This window comes from Mercenaria mercenaria, chromosome 10, assembly GCF_021730395.1.
Source record: "Mercenaria mercenaria strain notata chromosome 10, MADL_Memer_1, whole genome shotgun sequence".
In the NCBI taxonomy this organism is placed as follows: Eukaryota; Metazoa; Mollusca; class Bivalvia; order Venerida; family Veneridae; genus Mercenaria; species Mercenaria mercenaria.
This window is the reverse complement of record NC_069370.1, coordinates 14,386,114-14,408,689: the sequence shown is the minus strand read 5'-3', so window position 1 is coordinate 14,408,689 and position 22,576 is coordinate 14,386,114. Positions and strand designations below refer to the sequence as shown.

The 22,576-nt window shown below is 35.0% G+C and overlaps 1 protein-coding gene across 1 annotated transcript in view; it reads right to left on the bottom strand.

Moving 5' to 3' along the window:
- LOC123561027 (uncharacterized) overlaps positions 1-22,576 on the bottom strand; it is an 88,658-nt gene that overhangs the window by 19,999 nt on the left and 46,083 nt on the right. Inside the window, exons 53-56 of the mRNA XM_053516774.1 lie at positions 7,563-7,704; positions 4,353-4,465; positions 2,774-2,819; positions 217-371 (exon numbers count right to left, since the gene is read on the bottom strand). Of these exons, the coding sequence (XP_053372749.1) occupies positions 217-371; positions 2,774-2,819; positions 4,353-4,465; positions 7,563-7,704 (456 nt within the window). The remainder of the gene's footprint in view (positions 1-216; positions 372-2,773; positions 2,820-4,352; positions 4,466-7,562; positions 7,705-22,576) is intronic.

Below are 22,576 nucleotides of genomic sequence, written 5' to 3'. Positions count from 1 at the left end.
TCTGCTTGAAGTTTCATTTGCCCAGAGCTGATTTCTACTTGTATTCAAAGCCCTAGGGCTTATATGTACCTTACTTCAAGTCAATGTAAGAACCATTCATTCAAGATCAACCTTAGCTGTCCTATATATGTAGCTGATTCATCACATAAATTATTGAGTCAAAAACATCTTATTCCCTTATCAAGGTAGTTTTATCAAGGAAAAATTAAATTCTACCTTCCTGGTGTATCTACAAGACTGTGTATCTTCCTTCGGAACAAAGTTCTGGAAATCCATTGTACTCTTGGCTTTTCTCTGTCTCAGTGTAGGCCCTGTGTTGTTTCTGTCAGAACTGTCAACTGCACACTTCAGGTGACACAATCTCTTACATGCTAGAAATGTATACAAGACAAAACTCTATATATTGTCAAGTGAAGAGTGCTTTTAAACTAACATGCAAAATTAATAACCATTTAAACATGCAGATTAAATAAACAAATAAATTAAAAAAAACAAAACATAACCTCATACCTATCAGGCATAGAAAATCTTTTCAACTGCTTGCGTCAGAATGACAACAGAGTTCTAGATCACTGACTTTTCTAAATCAGCATTTTGTTAAAGAACTGTAAGTGATATTCTCATGTGTCTGATTTTTCGTTTTAAGTGAATGTAATATTATCAGCAGAGTCTATTAAAATAATAAGAAACTACTGAGAAATTTAAAAGGCATGTTTCATCATACAGATTCAGCTGATTATACATTAAAATGATAGGGTGCTGTTTTACTATTATTTATTTTGTTGTATCCTATATTCATTTTATGATACAGTGTATTGAATGATGTCATTAATTACAATTTTGTATTTTATGATACCCTAGAAAATCTAAAGATATCATATTAAAAGGATTAAAGGATAATTATCACAAAACAATACTGGATATCTCTAAATACAAATATATATTTCTTTATGGTAGCCTTAATTCAATTAATGGGCATCAGTTATTCATAAACAAGAGTATCATTGTAAAGTTTTAACTTATTTAATTATACCATAAAACTGAATAGTATAAAAAAGGTCTTTATTTTTAATACCTCTAATTCATTAAATGATATCAAAGACACAAGTTTAAGATATCCACATTTGCTGCAATCCAGTTTGTTGATATAAAAAAATCATTTTTTATGATACCCTTTATTCTTCAGAATCTTAAATTTATCTTTTGATATCCAAGCATCATTTATAAAATAGATTGAACAAGAGCTATCTTCATAGGATGACACATGCCCCCGATGGCACTTTGAATGAATAGTTTATAATGGCCGATGTTAGAGTTTAGGACCTTTGACCTACGGACCTGGGTCTTGCGTGCAGCACGTCGTCTTACTGTGCCACATTTTCATGCGTAGTTATTTTAAAATCCATGCATGAATGACAAAGATATGGACCGGACACGCCCATCAATGCACTATCATGAAATATGACCTTTAACGTCTAAGTGTGACCTTGACCTTTGAGCTACAGACCGGGGTCTTGCGCGCGACACATCGTCTTACTGTGGTACACATTCGTGCCCAATAATTTTAAAATCCATGCATGAATGACAATTTAGATATGAACCGGACACGCCCAACTATCATGAAAAATGACCTTTAACGTCTAAGTCTGACCTTGACTTTTGAGCTACGGACCTGGGTCTTGCGCGCGACACGTCGTCTTACTGTGGTACACATTCATGCCAAGTTATTTGAAAATCCATCCATGGATGACAAAGATATGGACCGGACACGCCCATCATGAAAAATGACCTTTAACGTCTAAGTGTGACCTTGACCTTTGAGCTACGGACCTGGGTCTTGCGCGCGACACGTCGTCTTACTGTGGTACACATTCATGCCAAGTTATTTGAAAATCCATCCATCAATGACAAAGATATGAACCGGACATGAAAATTGCGGACAGACTGACAGACGGTTCAAAAACTATATGCCTCCCTTCGGGGGCATAAAAATATCATTGAACTGAGTTCGGGATATATATATTATAATATGATAGAAAACTAAATATCCATAAATGAGCCGTGCCATGAGAAAACCAACAGAGTGTGTTTGCGACCAGCATGGATCCAGACCACCCAGTCTGGTCGGGATCCATGCTGTTCACTATCAAACCCTATTGCAATTAGAGAAACCGTTAGGGAACAGCATGGATCCTGACCAGACTGCGCAGATGCACCTTAAGCTCTGGTCTGGATCCATGCTGGTCCCAAAGCAACTATGCTGATTTTCTCATGGGGCGGCTCAAATCATTTTGTGGATAATGTATCTCAATAAAGGCATTGAAGGATATTAACGAATTTGTGATATCCATAATTAAATTTTGATGAACAGAACCCCATTAAAACATATTTAATACCAGTTTTTGCAATAGAATAATATGCAGAGGGTTGGAGATGATGTGTAAAAAACATTTTTAAAACTACCAAATAATTTAGATGTTTCTCTGAGTTTCTTTAAAGAGCACATATTTTTCTAAAAAAAAAATGAAGAACAAAAAAAGAGTTTAACCAGGCATTCGATCTCTATTCAACTTTCTATGATAAGGAAAATGTGATAATAATTAATCTTACTGTGTGACAAAGTCGAATGCACAGTACAGTCACCAAAATAAATTATGTAGTACTCCGGCAAACAATAATGTGATTTATTAAATCTTTTGTATTCACTGACTAGTATAATGGGTCATCATGTCTGAAATGTATCAGAACACCTAATAAAACATAATTTACTAACCTGCGCATTTGTATGCTGCCCTTTTGGGTAAAATCCTTTTTAAACACTGAAAATAATTTCAAAATTTATTGCATACATATATTCAGTCTAATTTATTGTCAACTGCATTGCCTGTCAAATTAACAAATAATGCTGCTCTGGTCTGCACTGGATATATAAGCATTTCTTCAAGACATGTTTCAACAATCAACGAAAACAGAAAACTTCTGACCAGACATGCTTTTACCTATATAAACAAAAAGATGAGAAACAAAAGACTGATAATATATATATCCCATCCATTATCAGACTGGTAAAGCTTACCCTATTGTTTTTAACAGTTACCTTTTATGAAACCAGTAAAAGCAAGATCATAATCTATATTCAGTGAAATACCGACAGACAAATGGAATACACTACAGCCCAATGTTAAAGTTTCATGGTATTTAACTTTCAATGAAATCTTCAGGTGTTTGGTTACTGTTATTTTTAGTGTATTTACGATTAAACAAAAGACTTCAAATGTCCTACATTAATGTCATTTTGTAAACAATGGGACTGTCGGCCAGTTTAAACCAAAGAAACAAAACAAAAAACAGCATAGCAGCATTTAAGAAACTGACACTCACAGTCACCTTGTAATTTTTTTCTTAAATGAAATTTAACAGGTTAATTAAGAATTAAACAAACAGAATTACCAGTAAAGCCTATCAACAACTTTGGATTTTATACTGAAGTTAAACTGATAACTTACTTTAACTAAACATAATACTGGCTGACCTGAACTCATTTTCATAACTATTTAAATGAATAACTGGTTAATTTATATATTTCTTTCCTGCATATTTCACTTTCAGAATAAAAACAAATCAATAAGAGAATATACTTAAGAAGTCACCGTGACAGACAGGAGGTAAGTTTTGTACATACATATTATACCCACTTAAAAAGGCTATACCAAAGCCTTAAACAAGAGCTGTTTGTAAAACACATTATATGTCCCCAATGATGTGATATTGACCATTGACCAAATGACCTCAGAAACAGTAGTCATCTACTGACTACAATCAACTATCCTATGAAGACTGACAGCAAAAGCATTCAGAAACTATTTTCAGAGAGTCTAAGTGTCTGTGCCCCCCAAATTAATAGTGTGATAGATCTACCAACCACAGACAATCATTCTATCAAGTTTGAATATTGTGAGCTAGACCAAGCATTCTCTAGTAATTGACTGGAAACCAAAATGAGCCGTACCATGATAAAACCAACACAGTGCGTTTGTGACCAGCATGGATCCAGACCAGCCTGCGCATCCACGCAGTCTGGTCAGGATCCATGCTGTTCGCCAACGTTTTTTTGCAACAGACTTTGAAAGCAAACAGCATGGATTCTGACCAGACTGCGTAGATGCGCAGGCTGGTCTGGATCCATGCTGGTCACAAACGCACTATGTTGGTTTTCTCATGGAGTGGCTCAAATGTATGCTGCTGGGCCGACCAACCAATGATGAGCAAAACAATATACCCCCTGATTCTTGATGTGGAGGGCATAATAATTTTCCAAACACCTACATGTGACTAAATGACAGGTACCCTACCTTGGCACACTGTTGTGCTGTAAGGAGATTGGTGAACAGGAACCAGCTATGTTTCAGGCACCAGTCATCTTTCCCAGTATCCTCTTCGGACAGCTGCTCAGTGGATATACCTTCTGTAACACATTTTATCAACATACAATTCAGCAGAAAGACAAAACTTATACTTTATACAGCTCAGTTTTGTTGTTACCAATAAAAAGACAATTAATTACATCTGTGAAAATAGCTGAAACGTCACTTATGTACTCTTGCCTACAGTTGGAGATCATAACGATAAACAAGTTTTCAAAGTTACAAAGCCATATGTCAAATAGTTTTGACAAAACATGGACAAGTACAAAACCTGAACCAATTTCAAAGTCCAAAATTTAAGGGCCATAATTCACCCAAAATACTTGACAGAGTTATGTACTCTTGCGTACAGAGAGAGACAGTTATAAGATAAACAAGTGATAAAAGTTTCAAAGGCTTATGTCAAACAGTTTACACAAAATATGAACTGGTACGAAAAACTTAACTCAAATTTGTAAGTTAAAAGGGGCCATAAATCAAACAAAATCCTTGATAGAGTTATGTATTCTTGCCTAAAGCTGAACATGGTGATGGTACATAAGTATTGAAAGTTTCAAAGCTGTGTCTCTTAAGGTTTTGTCAAAATGTGGCCCGGTACGAAAAACTAAGTTACCAAGATGTGACGCCGACGCCAACACTGACGCCGTGGTGAGTAGGATTGCTCAGCTTATTCTTCGAATAGTCGAACTAAAAAGCTTTCTTTAGATTATTTTATTTAATCACATCATTTAGAAATAAAAAATGTCCATTTGTCCCCCGAAAGTTAATCTTTAAATGACAGCAGGGCAACCCTTACAGAAGCAAGCCTCTGTGGCATACATGCTGCGTATTTGCTGTGTATATGCGGCGAACACAGTAGTACGCCAGAGCAGTACATTTTACATACACCGCATGCCGCGTACAAGCCGCTTACTATTTCGAAGAGTACACAGCATGTACGCAGGAGGTCACTAGTACACTTCAAGTACGCAGCCCAGACTCTGGAAATTTAAGGAGTACACTGCATGTAAGCAGGAGGGACTTGTACAAGAAAATAGTACACTGCATGTACACCGGTTTGGTTTGTTTTGGGTTTAACGCCGTTTTTCAACAGTATTTCAGTCATGTAACGGCGGGCAGTTAACCTAACCAGTGTTCCTGGATTCTGTACCAGTACAAACCTGTTCTCCGCAAGTAACTGCCAACTTCCCCACATGAATCAGAGGTGGAGGACTAATGCTATCAGACACAATGTCGTTCATCAAATAGTCACGGAGAACATATGCCCCGCCCGAGGATCGAACTCGCGACCCCGAGATCCGTAGACCAACGCTCTTACCTATTGAGCTAAACGGGCGATCTACACCGGAGATACTTTGAAATTTGTGCAGTACACTTCATATACGCGGGAAGGACTTGTACAATTTCTTTTGGCATTTATACTTAGTTTTTTTTTATAAGTTAAAGTCTGAAGTACACTTCATATACGCGGGAGGGACTTGTTCATTTTCTTTTGGTGTTTATACTTAGAATTTTTTTAGGTAAAAGTTTGAAGTACACTTCATGCAGGAAGGAATCCTGGATTTGTACATTTTTTTTTTTTTTGAAGCAAGAACTTGATTTCCGAGTAACTTTTATCTTAATAGCATAGAATAGTTCAGATTATTCTGAACAATGAAAATTTGCCAAACTATTTGCAATGTTCATTTGTGAAGCTTACATCTAAGTGATTTCTGAGCTGCACCTTGCATGCAATGTAAAGTAACACCTGTATATGCAATTATAATGAAAAATTGAGCAGTGAGCTGTGTCTTACCCATGCTCCTCAGCATTTATCGCAGATTTGCCATATGCTTTAAGTGCACTTGTTACTCTTAATGTCCAAAGTCAAATTATGGTGCATTTTAGGTCACTATTTAAAACTGTTAATTTTAAACTAAATATGGTATTTTTGAGCATAATAAATTTTGTTTGATTTAGAAAAGGCTGCACATGCACAGTAAAACCTGTTCACAGCAGTTTCGCCACAAGAGTACATAGCATGTACGCCACAGGAGTATACAGCATGTATCCAGCAGGAGTACACACACAGTATGTACGCCGCAGGAGTACACAGCATGTACACCGCAGTGGTAGTACACCGCAGGCTCATTTGCATGTGAAAAGTGTATGTGCCGCGTACATGCTACGTACTAATTTCTCCAGTGTACTTCCCGCGTACTAGATTCCTTCAGCGTACTACGTAGTCCACAGCATGTACGCAGCAAATAGTACGCGGCAGAGCTCATTTGCATGTCAAAAGTGTACTACAAATGTACTATCGGTGTATGTGCAGTGTATATCCTGCATACTATTTAAAGTCCTTGATTTCAGTACACATCATGTATGCGTCAAATACGCTGAATGTACACAGCAAGAGTACGCGGCAGGCCTTTTTCTTCTGTAAGGGAAGTCAAACTGAAATGTGTTGCCCATTACTGATACTACTGAAGTAAATTATTTTCTAGCTAATGTCAAATTAACTGATTTAAAGCATTCAAATTCAAGTTATTTGTGCTAGTTGACGTTAAGTGTGACTTGAACTCCAGGCAACCTGGTAGGAAAGTTAGTTTGAACACTGCCACAGTAATTGAAATCAGGCAATTATTGATAAGATCAGATATGACTGGTAAAAATTTAGATAATGATATGCCTTCTATATGTTCTCATGCCCGCCCGCTTAGCTCGGTAGGGAGGGTGCAGATTTAAAGATGGCTTGGTCACAAGTTCGATCCCCGGGTGAGGCGTATATTCTCTGTGATGAGTTGATGTTAGACTTTGTGTCTGAAATCGTTCGTCTACTTGAATTGCATCTAAAAGTACTCAGGAAATTTTGAAAGGCTAAGCAAATAATTTCAGTGTTAAATAATTAGGACATCTACTGAATGGTAGAAATTTAGAAAAATATTTTACTCTTACAACTGTATAATTTTATTTAAAGATTCCATGTATTATCCTAATGCACCAGGTCTTTCAAATATACAATTTTAAAAAGGTGATTTAATTCCTGACAGGAAACAGGATATTATAATATCTGATATCAACTTCCCATTCTGAAAGGAGGGAAAAATCCATTAGTAGAGTAGATATTAGCTGCCAGTGCAGCAACAAATTAATTACCTGTCATGCCCTCAAACATCCAGACCTTCTCCATAACTACAGAACCACGAACATCTAAACTGGTACCACTGAGAGATCTACGCACACGCCTCGTCCGTGACTTGACAGCAGAACATATTCCTGGAGTGGTTACCCTTACCATCTGAAACAAAATGAACAACTCTTGTGTTTTGTTCTAATAATCATGGTTTAGGAGTGTATCATCAAAACATAAAAATATTTAATTTAATAAACAAACAACATCTTTAGCAATCTACCTGACCATTACATGTTAACTGCCGTTCTGTCCAGTATGATGGATACTTAAGATATTCTGAAAAAGTTGTCTCCCTTTAAAAATGAATGACATTTGTAAACAAGAGGGCCATGATGGCCCTATATCGCTCACCTGAGTACCATTGCTTTAACCAAAAACAAAAAGAAAAAATTCTTACAAGGTACAGATATGTCAAAATACACCTTAAAATTGGAGGTACCATCCCTGTTGTACCACAGAAAAGTGGTCTCGGTTTTTCTCTACGGCCAATAATAAAAAAGTTACTAAATAAGCTATTTATAGTAACATAAAAGGGAAGTAATTAAAAACAAATATTGTAAGCGAACAAAAGAAGGATCTGCCAAATAAAAACAAGAGCACTGCAATGCAACGCAAATGCAGAGCATTATTCACACAAAACAAAGTCATAATTATGACCTTTGATCCCCAAGTGTGACCTCGACATTGAAGTGAGCCATCCAAAACATGCTATCTGCACGTCGTTTCAATGAGGTGAACATTTGTGTCAGGTTTCTCTGAAATCCATCAAGGGGTTCAAGAGTTACAGAGCGGAAGGGAAATTGCTAACCAACACAAAGACAGACAGACGGACACCGAGGCGATAACATAATACGTCCCTGCAGGCGTATAAAAAGGAATCGAGATCTTATGGTGATACAAGTTGTGTGCAAGTTTGGTTAAAATAAAATCATAAATGAAGCTGCTATTGTGCAGACAAGGTCAAAATAGCCAATTTTTGCCCTTTCAGGGGCCATAACTCTCGAACCCATTATGGGATCTGGCCGGTTCCAGAAAGGAACCAAGATCTTGTGGTGACACAAGTTTTGTGCAAGTTTGATTAAATTCAAATCATAAATGAAGCTGCTATTGTGCAGACAAGGTCAAAATAGCTAATTCCGGCACTATCAGGGGTCATAACTCTGGAACCCATTATGGGATCTGGCCAGTTCAAGAAAGGAACCAAGATCTTATGGTGAAGCAAGTTTTGTGCAAGTTTGGTTAAAATCAAATCATAAATGAAGCTGCTATTGTGCAGACAAGGTCAAAATAGCTAATTTTGACCCCTTCAGGGGCCATAACTCTGGAACCCATAATGGCATCTGGCCAGTTCCAGAAAGGAACTAAGATCTTATGGTAATACAAGTTGTGTGCCAGTTTGGTAAAAATCAAATCATAAACAATGCTGCTATTGTGCAGACAAGGTCAAAATAGCCAATTTTGGCCTTTTCAGGGGCCATAACTCTGGAACCCATAATGGAATCTGGACAGTTCCAGAAGTGGTAGGATTTCAACTATTTTCGTTTGAGACATTTACTTGTCAGTTTATACGCGATATTGCACATTCGCTTTTAATAAATTAAGGAAGAAACTTTTTTATTAATTTCTGCTTCTCATCAATTTAAAGAATCGAGGCGGTACAATCAGACAGTGATGTGTCACATGGCGCGAAAACTGTAATATGACATAATGCCATGACAATCTCGTGCAACAATACCTCTTTGATCTCCACTTCAGATGTCAAACCGACCCACTTCTTTTAACTCTTTGAGAGGATGTTAACTGATGATGAAAACAAGGCCAATTACTTAGTTTATCAACAGAATAACTACCGACGATCGTCAACTTTTTTTTTCACTTTCAAGACGGGTAGGTGGATGATGACTATTGTGTCCATATTTTAGGACAATTTTCAAAATAATTATTTTTCGGGAAATAAGTCTTGAGAAAATGAAAATAACTGATATTTGATACTTTCCTGACACTGGGAAACTAGGGTAGGGGTTAGACTGTGATTATTATTGCTATCGTTGCAGATATTATGGAGAGCAACTTGATGGTGGAGATGACAAACTTAGTGAAAGAAAAAGAAAAATGCCTGGTGTGAAAGGGAAATTTAAGAGTAACAAAAATGAATAATCAAAAAGGAAACGTAGTGTACCAGCTGTGTTATATTTGAAATTTGCTTGTTGTGCATAAACACGCCTTCCATAAAACGGGACAGTATTAAAAATGTCAATTATAAGGGCGAGTGACTGTTCACTTAGGGCGAGTAGATTTTACTAGCTACTAGTTCTGCAGGGCGAGTGGTGTAAAAAAGAATTTTACACCCCTGAAAGTGTACATTTGTAATGAACTGCAGCAAGTATTAAGTGATATAATTTGGACATTCAAAGAAAAATATAGCTCTTGTTGAGTCAACTTTTTATCCCTTAATTTCGTCATTTATTTTGAGATATGGCCTCAATGAATATGGTTAAAAGCTTTCATATATATTAACAAAAATTATCTTTTACTCCAGTTCCTGTTCTTTATGATTTTTTAATCAATGTTCATAATTTGTTCAAGTCAGATGCAAATTCTCAGATATAAAAATGTGAACTCCCTTAGTTTGGCACTTAAATTATCAAAAGGTGTGATTTACACCTTTTGATTAAATTAACACCTGTGATTAAACACACAGGTGTTTAATGGTTATGATATTTATGGCTACAAACCAATTTGCAGGAGATATTTTTTATATTGAATGATTTAGGTAAAAGTTTTGGACATTTGTGATAGAGTCACCAGGGACACACAGTTAAAGTGACCGTTGTATGTCATACAAAGCAGTGACACAGTCAGAAAATATTAATAAAAAAAACCATCTTGTTTTATTATTTTATTTGACTTATTTAACATTTTGGGTATGACTTTTCTACAGATGTTTTTACTTCTCTAATATTTCAAGTTATCGCAGTTTATAACCCATTTGAGTTATTGCTTATACTTTCATAACTTGTTTCAGTTATCATAAAATATTACAAATCTGCCAATTCCTCATTTTATCGCATAGTGCGGCAATTTTCCTTTGATCTTTGCAGCATGTTATACATAGTAACACACATTATTACTACAAAACTGTGCTGATATCTTACAAAACTGTTGCGATATATATCAACACAGAAATCTCTATGGAGTTTCATAAGAAAAAAAGTGTTCCGATATATATCAGCACAGTAAAACTGTTCCGTTATATATCGGAACACTTTTTCTATATTGAGGTCCTATCAAGGGAGTATAATTTTTTCCTTTCAAAGAAAAGATGATTTTAGCTCCAATTTACAGTTCACAGAGAAAGAATTGTCACAAACACCTACATTTATAAAGTAAAAGAATAAATAAACTAGAATATTTCAAAAACTTGATAGTTATTGCCAAATTCAGAAATACATGAAATATATGAAATTCTGAGATTTCTAATGTTTCTTTTTCTTTGATTTTTTTTACAAACAAAACAACAAGTTTTACAATATGTCTGGCCAATGAAATGCAAAGTTTTAAAACCAATGCAGAAATTTGTTGGGTACTTTTATCTGGGGAACACATTTTCTAAAACAGAAGTTTTAGTGTTTCAGTCAGCGAGGCGCAGAAAGGGAATCAAAATGGTAAAAATAATAATAAACAAATTTAAATGAAAATAATATATAAATTTTAATGATAAACTATGCGATAAAACAGTTATAATATGTAGTGCTCGTGTGTTACCAGGATATATCAGAGCTAGGGGTACATCTCGTTATTTTTCTCTTCACATATCTGTCTCGGCCTACCGGCCTCGACGATATGTGCAGAAAAAAATACCCTCGATGTACCCCTAGCTCTGATATATCCTGGTAACACACTCTCACACATACTATAACTATTACTTAAATGAGACTAATCTAATTATTTCCTGAATCCTTGAACTTTTATCTTTCCAGCTATGCAGTAAAAATTTTTACGCAAGGCTGATTAAGTTTTGACTTAAATAAAAATTTGCATTAAATATCAGAATGTGCATCTCATAAAAGGTCTCGCTCCACCTTTCTGTCTTGTATCGAAAGACACTACAGTATTGAACTGAGCAACTTTCTTAAAGATTGTGATGCAGAAACGTTTTTAAGGAGTATACTTAATGTTCATGTGTTTGATATAATATTGCATAGATGAAATGCTCCACAAAAAGCTCATGGCTGTGTGCCTTCCAATCTGTTTTAAATTAATGCGGTTTTAATAACATAAGGGACTAACAAATATTGAAAAATAGCAAATAGCTTGACCCTTATCATGCTGGGCATGATTGATTCTGCCTTTGCGACCAGTGTAGATCTTGATCAGCCTGCACATTTTGTGAATTTGATTCGTTAATTTGTGAGAATTGAATCATATCATTAATTTTCTTATGAACCGCAAATATATTGTTAATTAATGTCCCAATGATTTGTACATTCATGAAATGAGTGAAACAAAAGTTTTGTTTTTTTTATTCTGACATGACTCCTTTTCACACAGGGGTAAACTTCTTTTTTAATTCTTTTCAGAAAGGAGTGATGTATTTCTAAATACTGAATATTTTGCAATTAGAATCGCACGCATATTTTTTCCGACATTTTAAAACTGAACGAGTAAGCAGAAACATATGAACAGGGAAATATATAACTTTCAATTTAATTGATATTTCTCAAAGTAATATTTGAGTGCAAACAAATTGTTCTGATTCCCTTGATGAATAAGGTGTTAAATGGTAATTACTGAAGGTGATAAATGCCACATTTATTATGTGAGATAATCCAATCAAACATTTAATTTAGATTAAAGGCTTCATTTAATCTTTAGATATATATTATAAATTTCTGAAAGAAAAGTAAATTTTATTATCAAGTATTTCTTGTAAATAAAATCATCTTTAAAAATAATTATAGATCACAGAATTTAACTTGGAACGTTAAGTGATGAATTTCTTCTTTATATTTTTCCCATTGAAAAGCAGATCATAACATCTATTTAAAGTGTAAGTAATGCAACTCTAAAATTTAATGATGTTAATGGAATATCGAGTAACAAATATTTGACTATTTGACTAAGACTAGAGTACCCAAAAATCCTACCATTTTCAGTAGGTATACATCGAAGAAACATAAAAGAAATCAATTTGCGTAATCCATATTTCACTTTATATATATATATAAGGTAACTCACAACCATCATGGGCTAAATAATGAGTAAATGGTATTTTTTTCCAATTCATACTAATTATTATTAACATTGTTAAACTTGGATAATTTTTTTTTTTTTTTTTTTTTTATGTTTTGCTGATAAACGTAACCTGTCTCCTTACCTAATTTTGGTATTTTTCTTATAAACACATTTTTTAAAAACAATTGCTGCATTATCTTTTAATACCTTTTAAATGAATTTGGGGGTGAAGGGTCCTAAAAGCTGAGACAATCACCTCCCCCCCCCCCCCCCCCCCCCCACCCCCCCAGATGCAGATGTCAGAGTTAGATATATTGAGGTGTCATCTGCAAATAGAATCGATCAATACTGCTGGTGATTTAGCTCCATCAACAATCTGGACTCGACATGTAATGTTTTAATTTATGCAGATATAATCCGTCCGATTACTGTAACAGTTTGATCCAGACTGGCCGCAAATTATGTTGCATTCGTTTATGTTTGAATGGCAGCATCTATCTGCGATATTTTTAACATAAGCTGATGTAAAAGTAAACAACTCGGTATAAAAATCGTCTCAGGTAACCTTGACAGATGCTAATGGTTTGTGTGTGTTGTTTATGCCCAAACTTTTTATGGCGCTACTTTTTGAAAACACACGTTTTGTTGGTGTGCTTGATTTATTAATTATACAGATGAACTAGAATTTAATCGACAGAATTGCGTCGAAAATGGAATGGTGAAGACTTCCCGAAACAGGTCAGGGATCAACAGGTCTGAATACAACTATAACAAAATTGTATGTACTGTACATAAATGTTGACTGCATTTGTATGCAAACTAATGCTGATTGTATGGGTATGGGAAAAATAATAGAATAGAAAATCTGTAATTTGGCGTCCAATAAACATAGGATTACGTTTGCCTAGATTATTAACGCTTCGATAGTTGTGAAACCATCTAAAATTCATATGATAGCTACATTGTAGAGACTTACCCTAAACCCTCTTTACACAAGGGAAACAATCTGTTTATAGAGTGAAATTGTTGAGTGAACAACAAAATGAAATTATAGACCTGTTAGTATTTTACCAGTACCATCCAAAATCTTTGAAAAAGTGCTAGCAGAACAACTTACTGCATATTTTGAAAACACTTCTGATAACTTTCTGTGTGCATTTAGAAAAGGTCATGGTTGCCAGACAACTCTTCTTAAACTGCTGAAGGACTGGAGACAGGCTCTTGACAACAATGAATATGTAGCAGCTATATTAATGGATTTATCTTTAAGGCCTTTGGGCTTTGACTGACTTCCACATGATATACTTCTTTCAAAGTTATATATATTATAGTGGCATCTGGGTTGTCAGGGTCTGCCTCCACTCTCCTGCAGTTTTATCTTAGAAACAGAAAACAGCAAATAAAAATTGGAAACGTGGTCAGTTCAATGAGCAAAAAATAAATAAGGGGTGCCCCAGGGCTCTATAATTGGTCCTTGCTATTTAACTTTTTTGTAAATGATGTTTTCTACTTTATAGAAAAAGGCAAATTATATAACTATGCAGAAGATAATACCATATCTTTTCATTTACCAGATTTTGACAATTTAATCCATAGTTTACAAAGTGAAAGTAATATCCTCATAGATTGGTTTAATTTTAATAAGATGCAAGCAAATCCTGATAAATTTCAATCAATAGCAGTTGGTAAAAAAAACTTTTGCAAAAAATCCGGTCTGTAAAATTGGTTCGAGTAGCATTACTTGTGAAAAACAGTTAAATTGTTAGGTATTGATATTGACTTTAAGCTAAACTTTAACTTCCATATTGGCAATATCTGCAAAAAAAAGCAGGTAGGCAATTAAATATTCTTCAAAGACTTGGAAATAACTTGAATAAGCTTAACAAACTTACAATATTTCATAGTTCTATACTTTCGAACTTTAATTTTTGTCCAATGGCATGGCATTTTTGCTCAGAATACAACACTAAGAAAATGGAAAAACTGCAAGAAAGAGCATAAAGATTTGTATACAATGACTACTCTTCCAGTTATAAAAATCCCCTAACAAAAATTAATTTACCAACTTTACATATTAGAAGAATGAGAGTAATGGCAATGGAAACATATAGAATCCTAAATGAAATTTCTCCAGTTGTACTTTCAGATCTTGTTATAAAAATGAATTCATCTTTCAACTTTAGATATTCAAATATTTTGCAGGTTCCAAGAGTGAAAACAACAAACCATGGTAAGAATTCCTTTAGGTATGCTGCCCCCGTGCAGTGGAACTCCTTACCAGACGATTTCAGAACTGCGACAAGCTTCAATCAGTTCAAGCAGTTGATGTCCTCGTGGACGGGAACTCGGATTGTAAGTGTGTTGCATGTTCGTAAGGAGAGACACAGCACCACAGCACAGGGTTGCTTCAAATATTATCAGTGTTAGATTTTTGTCGTTGTGTCCTTCCTTATTTATTTGTGCATTATTTTCCTGGCTTTTTTTTCTCGTTAATTTGCTGATTTGTTTTTGTTTTCTCTGTGCTAATGCAATGAATCAATTTTTTGTTGTTGTTGTTGTTGATGATTAATGTTCTTTTTATTTATTGCTTTCCATGTGCTTGCCTATGTTCCCGTCACACCTGCTTGTACTTGTAGATGTATCATTTAAACAACCTAGAATGCTTCACGGCTTGTGTTTATTGCCTGATTTGGATTGATAATAGCCTAATAGGTCTTTTAAAACCATTTTCTAGCTATACACGACTGTGTCGTTTATCTCTTCAGTTTTTTACACAGATCTTTTTATAGCAGATTTTAGCTATAGACCCATGGGTCAAGATCAGCAAATCCAGCATAGCTTTAATCATAACCTGCTTGAGTTGTCTCTCTTTTTTTTACAGCTTTTATATAATATGTTCTTGGTGTTTTCATCATGTTGTTGTAGTCGATTCAAAAGCTCTTCAGAGCTTTTATAGTCAATTCAAAAGCTCTTCAGAGCTTATGTCGTAATGTTGCTTTCTTGCTGACTTTAAATAAAACTTATCTTATCTTAACACCGTTTGACAATCATAATCCTGCCGATGATATACCAGTGGAATAGAAAAGTAAGCTATCAATGTTACCTGCTATACATGATAACATAGACATGCATCTAACAGTCCTGAAATTTGTTTTCTTTGATTTTTTCATATTTCTAGATATTTTTTCCCATACTTTTACATAGAATAAGAATTAAAAGCTGTTGATACAGATATTGCCTTTAATTTTTTAAAGAATCGTTGTGGTGTGAACAATGGCCGATTGCTGTCTGGATGTGTATATATAGAAGTTCAAACATGAATTGACACAAGTATACAATTTATTAATGGTAAAAGTAAAGATAACTTTTATTTACGTCGCTTTGTGAAACAATAATTAAAGAGCTTTTAAGCGACCCTAATTTAAGAACCGTTAAAACCAGTTATACCTTACCCCCAGCAATGTGATGGTACACATTTACAGCTGGGTCGACTGAAGCAATTTTGATAAAGTGCCTTGTCCAAGGACATACCGCAGTGGGAGTAGCCAGGACTCGAGCCCGAGGCCTTCACCTCCGTATGAAGCGTCTTAGCCGGCCTCTCGGCCAATGCGTCCACATGAGAATTAAAAATGCCGATAAAATTTACTGCTAACTGAAAGGTTTGAAAGCGGAAGGAGAAGGAGAAGTCTCGGCATATTGAAACTATTTTTCTTGAGGTCATTAGTGATTTTGTTCCTTATGAAATGTACCATTAAGTACTTTATCTCATTTTGACGAATGAAGAATGTATGCCCTTAAATGTAAAAGCTGGGTAAAAGTGATCGAACATTTGCCCTTTTTATTCAGTCAACGTCGAATCAAGCAATGAGACATTACAACAGTTATAATTGTCATCCAAAGGCAATTTTTTAAGTTCTATTGACCAGATGCTTTCTAGATCTATTTTATCAAGAAGTCATTCTCGCCTCGGAGTCCGTTTCAGTCACGTCTGCATTGCAACGCTAAATGTGTACAATAGTTTTAGATAGTCAATATACTGTGTTAATTATCAAATGATGATTCTTGTGTTGAATCAAAATACAATTACTCCACATAAAATGTAGGTTATTCTTTTCAAATTTTCGACACGCTACGTACGCTAATTTAAAGTGCACCTTTCTCGTGGGACATAGTATAATTAAGGCTTATTCATGAGCATAATATATTTGAGCCGCGCCATGAGAAAACCAACATAGTGTGTTTGCGACCAGCATGGATCCAGACAGTCTGGTCAGGATCCATGCTTTTCGCTTTCAAAGCCTTTTGCAATTACAGAAACCGTTAGCGACCAGCATGGATCCTGACTAGACTGCGCGGATGCGGAGGCTGGTCTGGATCCGTGCTGTTCGCAAACGCACTATGTTGGTTTTCTCATGACGCGGCTCAATTATATTTAACAGTAAAGAATCTCCCTACATCAGAGACATCAGAAGCCATGCCATTCTTTTTGAACTAGAAACAACACTATTGTGTTGTATGTACCTCAGTTTATTGTTGTTTTTTGCAATGCAGTTTTCAGCTGGAACAAAAATATTCTAGCACGACCCGATTTACTTCTCTGTCAAACAAAGAAGACAGAAACGACGTGTTATTATGCCACATATGCAATGCTTGTACATCACAATTATAACGTCAAATATCGTAAAAAAAAAATTCTTATGTGTTTCTGTAACATAATCTGTCATTAACTATTAAAACTTTATAATTTTCTGATATCTGTTTTTTTGTTGTTGTCATACTTTCTGGGGATCAGTGCTTTTAAAACAAATTTAGTAAAACATATACTGCGTGCAATTATTTTGAAAACGGGCTAAATTTCCTTAACCCGCCGGCTTAGCTCAGTAGGAAGAGCGTTGGTCTACGGATCGCGGGATCCTCGGACGGGGCGTATGTTCTCCGTGACGATTTGATAAAAAACATTGTGTCTGAAATCACTCGTCCTCCACCTCTGATAATTAATGTGGGGAAGTTGGCAGTTACTTGCGGAGAACAGGTACTGGTACAGAATCCAGGAACACTGGTTAAGCTAACTGCCCGCCGTTACATGACTGAAATACTTTTGAAAAACGACGTTAAACCCAAAGCCAAACAAACAAAAACAAATTTCCATAAATCATGTCCAAAGAAATTACAAGCCTTGTCGGCGTCAGGGAATGATACTAGTTTTAATGACTCAACACGATTCTTCCGAAACCATATTTCTGTAGAACCTGTGCCAGATCGATATATACATTTTCGTACATTGTTCGGCAGATGTTGAACACAACGTTAAGATGGAAACGGGAATAGTAACATAATGAAAATCCAGCTTAAATATACGTAAATATCGGGCCATCGTATACAACATAATGAATTTCTCCATAGAACCGGAAGCAGACGTTTGGCGGGAAAACTGCATTGCCTTCCATGATGCTCCTTCGGAAATGACCGTGTGCTTATGGAAAATTACGTGTTGGCGTTATATATTTTGCGTCACCAGAAACGTTAAGTACTATGTTGAAACTTTCATGTAATTGTAAACAAAATGCACTACAACAAAATGAAAATGCATGCTTTAGAGCTCGAATTTTTATATTGTGCTTGTACGTCCATGACAGACTCTGAAATGTCTGTATTTATAATATTTTTCATTCGAGTTTCAGTGACAGAAAAATTAATATAAGAATAATGCCCATGTGTTCTCAAAATAACGAGACGTTCGCACGCACATTTGTTTTTTTTTTTAGAAGTCACCTTGTTTTTTGTGTTTGTTTCTTTCTATTTTCTTATTTATTTATTTTATTTATTTATTTATTTTTCATTTTGAGGTGGCCTGTCACGAATTCCCCCAAGAATTAACATAATACAATAACAAACACAGTCTTTTCAAATATTAACTCGGGCATTTTAATTTTGAGTTAACCCCTAGTTTATTGCGCTACGGGCGCCGCCATATTGGAAAGTCGACGTAACGTCATATAGCATTACGGTCTATGGGGAAAAAAGAAAAATCCAAGATTATTTCTTTAATATATACTTTATTAAAAAAATGAAAAAAAGGTCTAGAGATATTGATGAATGGGATATAAATATGTTTTTTTGGACGATTTTACCGATACTGATAATTCAGAAACGAGGTAAACGTAATAGGTGGAACAGACTTTAGTGACATAGCGGCGTGTTGGAAAAGAAAACCAAGCAGAACAGGCAAATATATGGTGGTTATCTTCAAAATTGTAAATAACAATTTCTTGATAACATGTTAGAATATAAATAATATATCTCAAATAGTGATCTAGTCTTGAAAGAAAATAGTTGTTTGTCGTTCAGATGCTTATGAAATACAGTATCACTCGGGCTGCGCTCTCGTATTGATATAATTCCTTCGCATTTGAACTCCAAACTATGATTTTATTCAACGACAGATCACAGTCTGGGATGTATAATTTCTTAAAATGACGTTCACATCCATACACAAACAGCTATAATTTAAGGCTTTGAAGTTTGTTTGAAGTGGATACTTATTTGGAATGTATCTTTTCCAATTGAGCCGCGCCATGAGAAAACCAACATAGTGCGTTTGCGACCTGTATGGATCCAGACCAGCCTGCGCATCCGCGCAGTCTGGTCAGGACCATACTGTTCGCTTTCAAAGCCTATTGTAATTAGAGAAGCCGGTAGCGAACAGCATGGATACTGACCAGACTGCGCGGATGCGCAGGCTTGTCTGGATCCATGCTAGTCGCAAATGCACTATGTTGGTTTTCTCATGGCGCGGTTCAGTTGTGTATTTCAATGTGTTATTGTGTGACAGTAACTCTTAAGAGTGGAATTTGAGCTTTTATTTTCTTTTCTTTTTTTCGCTTCACTTGGCATTTGAAAGCAAACAGTACTCGTTCTTACCAATGGGAACCAAAACGGTAGTGGGTGCATGCCGGTGGTCAAGTGGATAAGATCGCTGGCTTCGAATTACTTGCGCCTCATCGATGTGCAGGTTTGAGCCTTATTATGGCCGTTGAATTCTTTATTATGCAAAGAAGCCACCCAGCAGGCATACTAAAGGTCGGTGGTTATTATACCCAGGTGCCCGCCCGTGATGAAATAATGCGTTATAGTTTTGATATCTTTTGCCATCCGGGTCAGATTAATACGACCGGACAAGGTACAAAGAAACCGATGCATTAAATATGTGACCATACTGATAAAACGCATTGTAAATAGTCAAAGGCATTACATTTTATTTTTTGTAATGCCGATTTACAAATAAATGAAATGAAATGAAAGGACATAAACAGACAGAAAGCGGCAATTTAGGTAAATGTTTAATATTTAAAAAATAATTGTCATAAACAATAAAAGTTCTGTATACTTGACATAATATTGTATAAAAATATAATCAAATGATTAATGGTCAACAAAACAAGTAACAGATAGATGCATTTTATGCATTTAACAAATGGCTAAAGGCACTGACCTCCAGATCGTACGACAAGTAAAAAAAGGAATTTTTTAGATATCAGAAAATTATTGCTATATTTCTAAAGAAGGCTTTGGAACTTAGTTACTAACAGATTTTATGGTATGACAACATAAGAATTAGTTGTTTTTACTCATTTTTATGTACAAAATCGAAAAGCGTTTGGAACGGAATACTGGAGATAAACTGCCTTAATTACAAAGCTAAAACAGTCATGAGGTACGTATTCCTCCGTGGTGTATTGGTCAAGAAAGCAGCAGCCCGGGGTCAACTCGGACATGTTTTATTCTTGATTTGGCATTTTTAAAGATAGTTTAGAAAGAAAAACTCATGTTCTAATGTTCAACATATGACCAAACTTCAATTTTTAATAAAGACCATTTTTAGCCAAAATCTGGGGATCAGTGCATTTATCACTGGTAATGTATGATATGAAATATCACAGAAAGTTCAACGCCCAGCATCAGAACACAAGTATGCCATATTTGCACTTATAGTAGTATTGTGCTACAAAACCGGGTGAAATTAACGTACCTCAGTTTATAACAAGATTCATGAGTAAAATTGAGCAAAATATTTCAAACATGAAAATAATCTATTTACTATAATTACAAGATATTTAGCACACTTCTTTTAAACATGCATATATGTACATGCAAAGTTTATTAAAAAATAAACGATTCGGTAAAATAACATTTATCGAAGACATGTTACTTTCTGCAACATCATCAAAATCACGGATTCGGCTAGTTGTACATTAACAGTAAAGTGGTAGATATTTACAAACAAAAGCTAACATGGAAGCTGCAATACTGCATTCGTTGCTTCAATAAAATGATCACATATCATACAGGCTTGTTGGGCACAATGAGTATCCAGGTTTTTGCTATCAATTCTATATACATGTACATGTACTACAAACGTTATGTAAGTTGTAAACACACCTTCAAATTTTCACTGTATTCAGTATCATGCATTCTAAAATAATTGTTACATCAAGCATAATGGCTAAAGCATTTTGGCTATATTTTTGAAAATTAGTTCTCTTTCTGTAATGGTTAAAATCTGACAGCTGAATTTGTTCTGCATCATTAAAATAAAATCAAACAAGGTTAAAAATAAAAGGTATCACATAGTACTGAAGTTTCTCAAGACGGGCATGTTTGTTTTCAGATCGTAGCCTAAACTTACAACTAACCTGTTATTTCAAGTTATTTTAATGGATATAGCCAAATTATACAGTTTAAATACTGCAAGTCCCACCTTCAATAAAACCGAGTTTGCCATTATTTTACTTGGTTGCATTCTGTGCTTCCAAAGGATCTATTTAAGACAAGGTCTATAAATTCTATGTATTTTTCAATGACAATGACAAATATATTTTTCACTATGAAATGAATTATATTTCCAATAATTCACTATATAATGTACATTCACTGATTATTTGATATTGGCAATACTTCACTGTACTGGCATGGTGATTATTAGTCCAACTCGTGACGTAAATATCACTTTCATTTCATTTCAGTCTGATATTTCTCTGGACGGACCGTCAGGGGAGGTAACAAGAGTCACGGATTGGGACAAAGGTGATTATATAGATACCAATTGCTAATCAAATAGTGTTGGGCCGAGGTCTAGAAGAACACTGACATAATATTGGTTAAACCAAGAGAGAAAAATAATACACATATTAGTGTCCTATGTATATATATATATGCCGTTAGTGTATAATATATCGCAACAGTCCATATATTACAATGTTCATTATATATTTACAGTTATTAGTATAACTATTTACAATTAGGTCTACAAGTATATTTTGCATTTGAAAAACTACATCCGAAATAATCGCAACTTTAAGTTGACTTTGAATACCATAAAAATGTCTCGTTTTGAACGAAAAAACATTACTAGTTCTAATGTCTATGGAACTAGACGTCGTTATAAGTGCACACGAGGTTCGTCATCAACTTCCGGTCGCTTGATATGGAACTGAAAAAGAAAACATGTAAGTAGCACACAAAATTCGATTAACATTGCAAGCATTACTTCCATTGAACGTCAAAACCTGTTTCAACCTGTGCCTGCCGAAAACAGGCGTTGTAGAGAGAAAAGATGACGTCAACAATATATAAAGTCTAGTTATTCGGCCATAAAAAGTCATTGCAGCAATTGATGTTGTTCCTCACAAGAGAATCGAACGAATCTCTTTATTCGATATTGTGAGGACACATGCATTGCCAA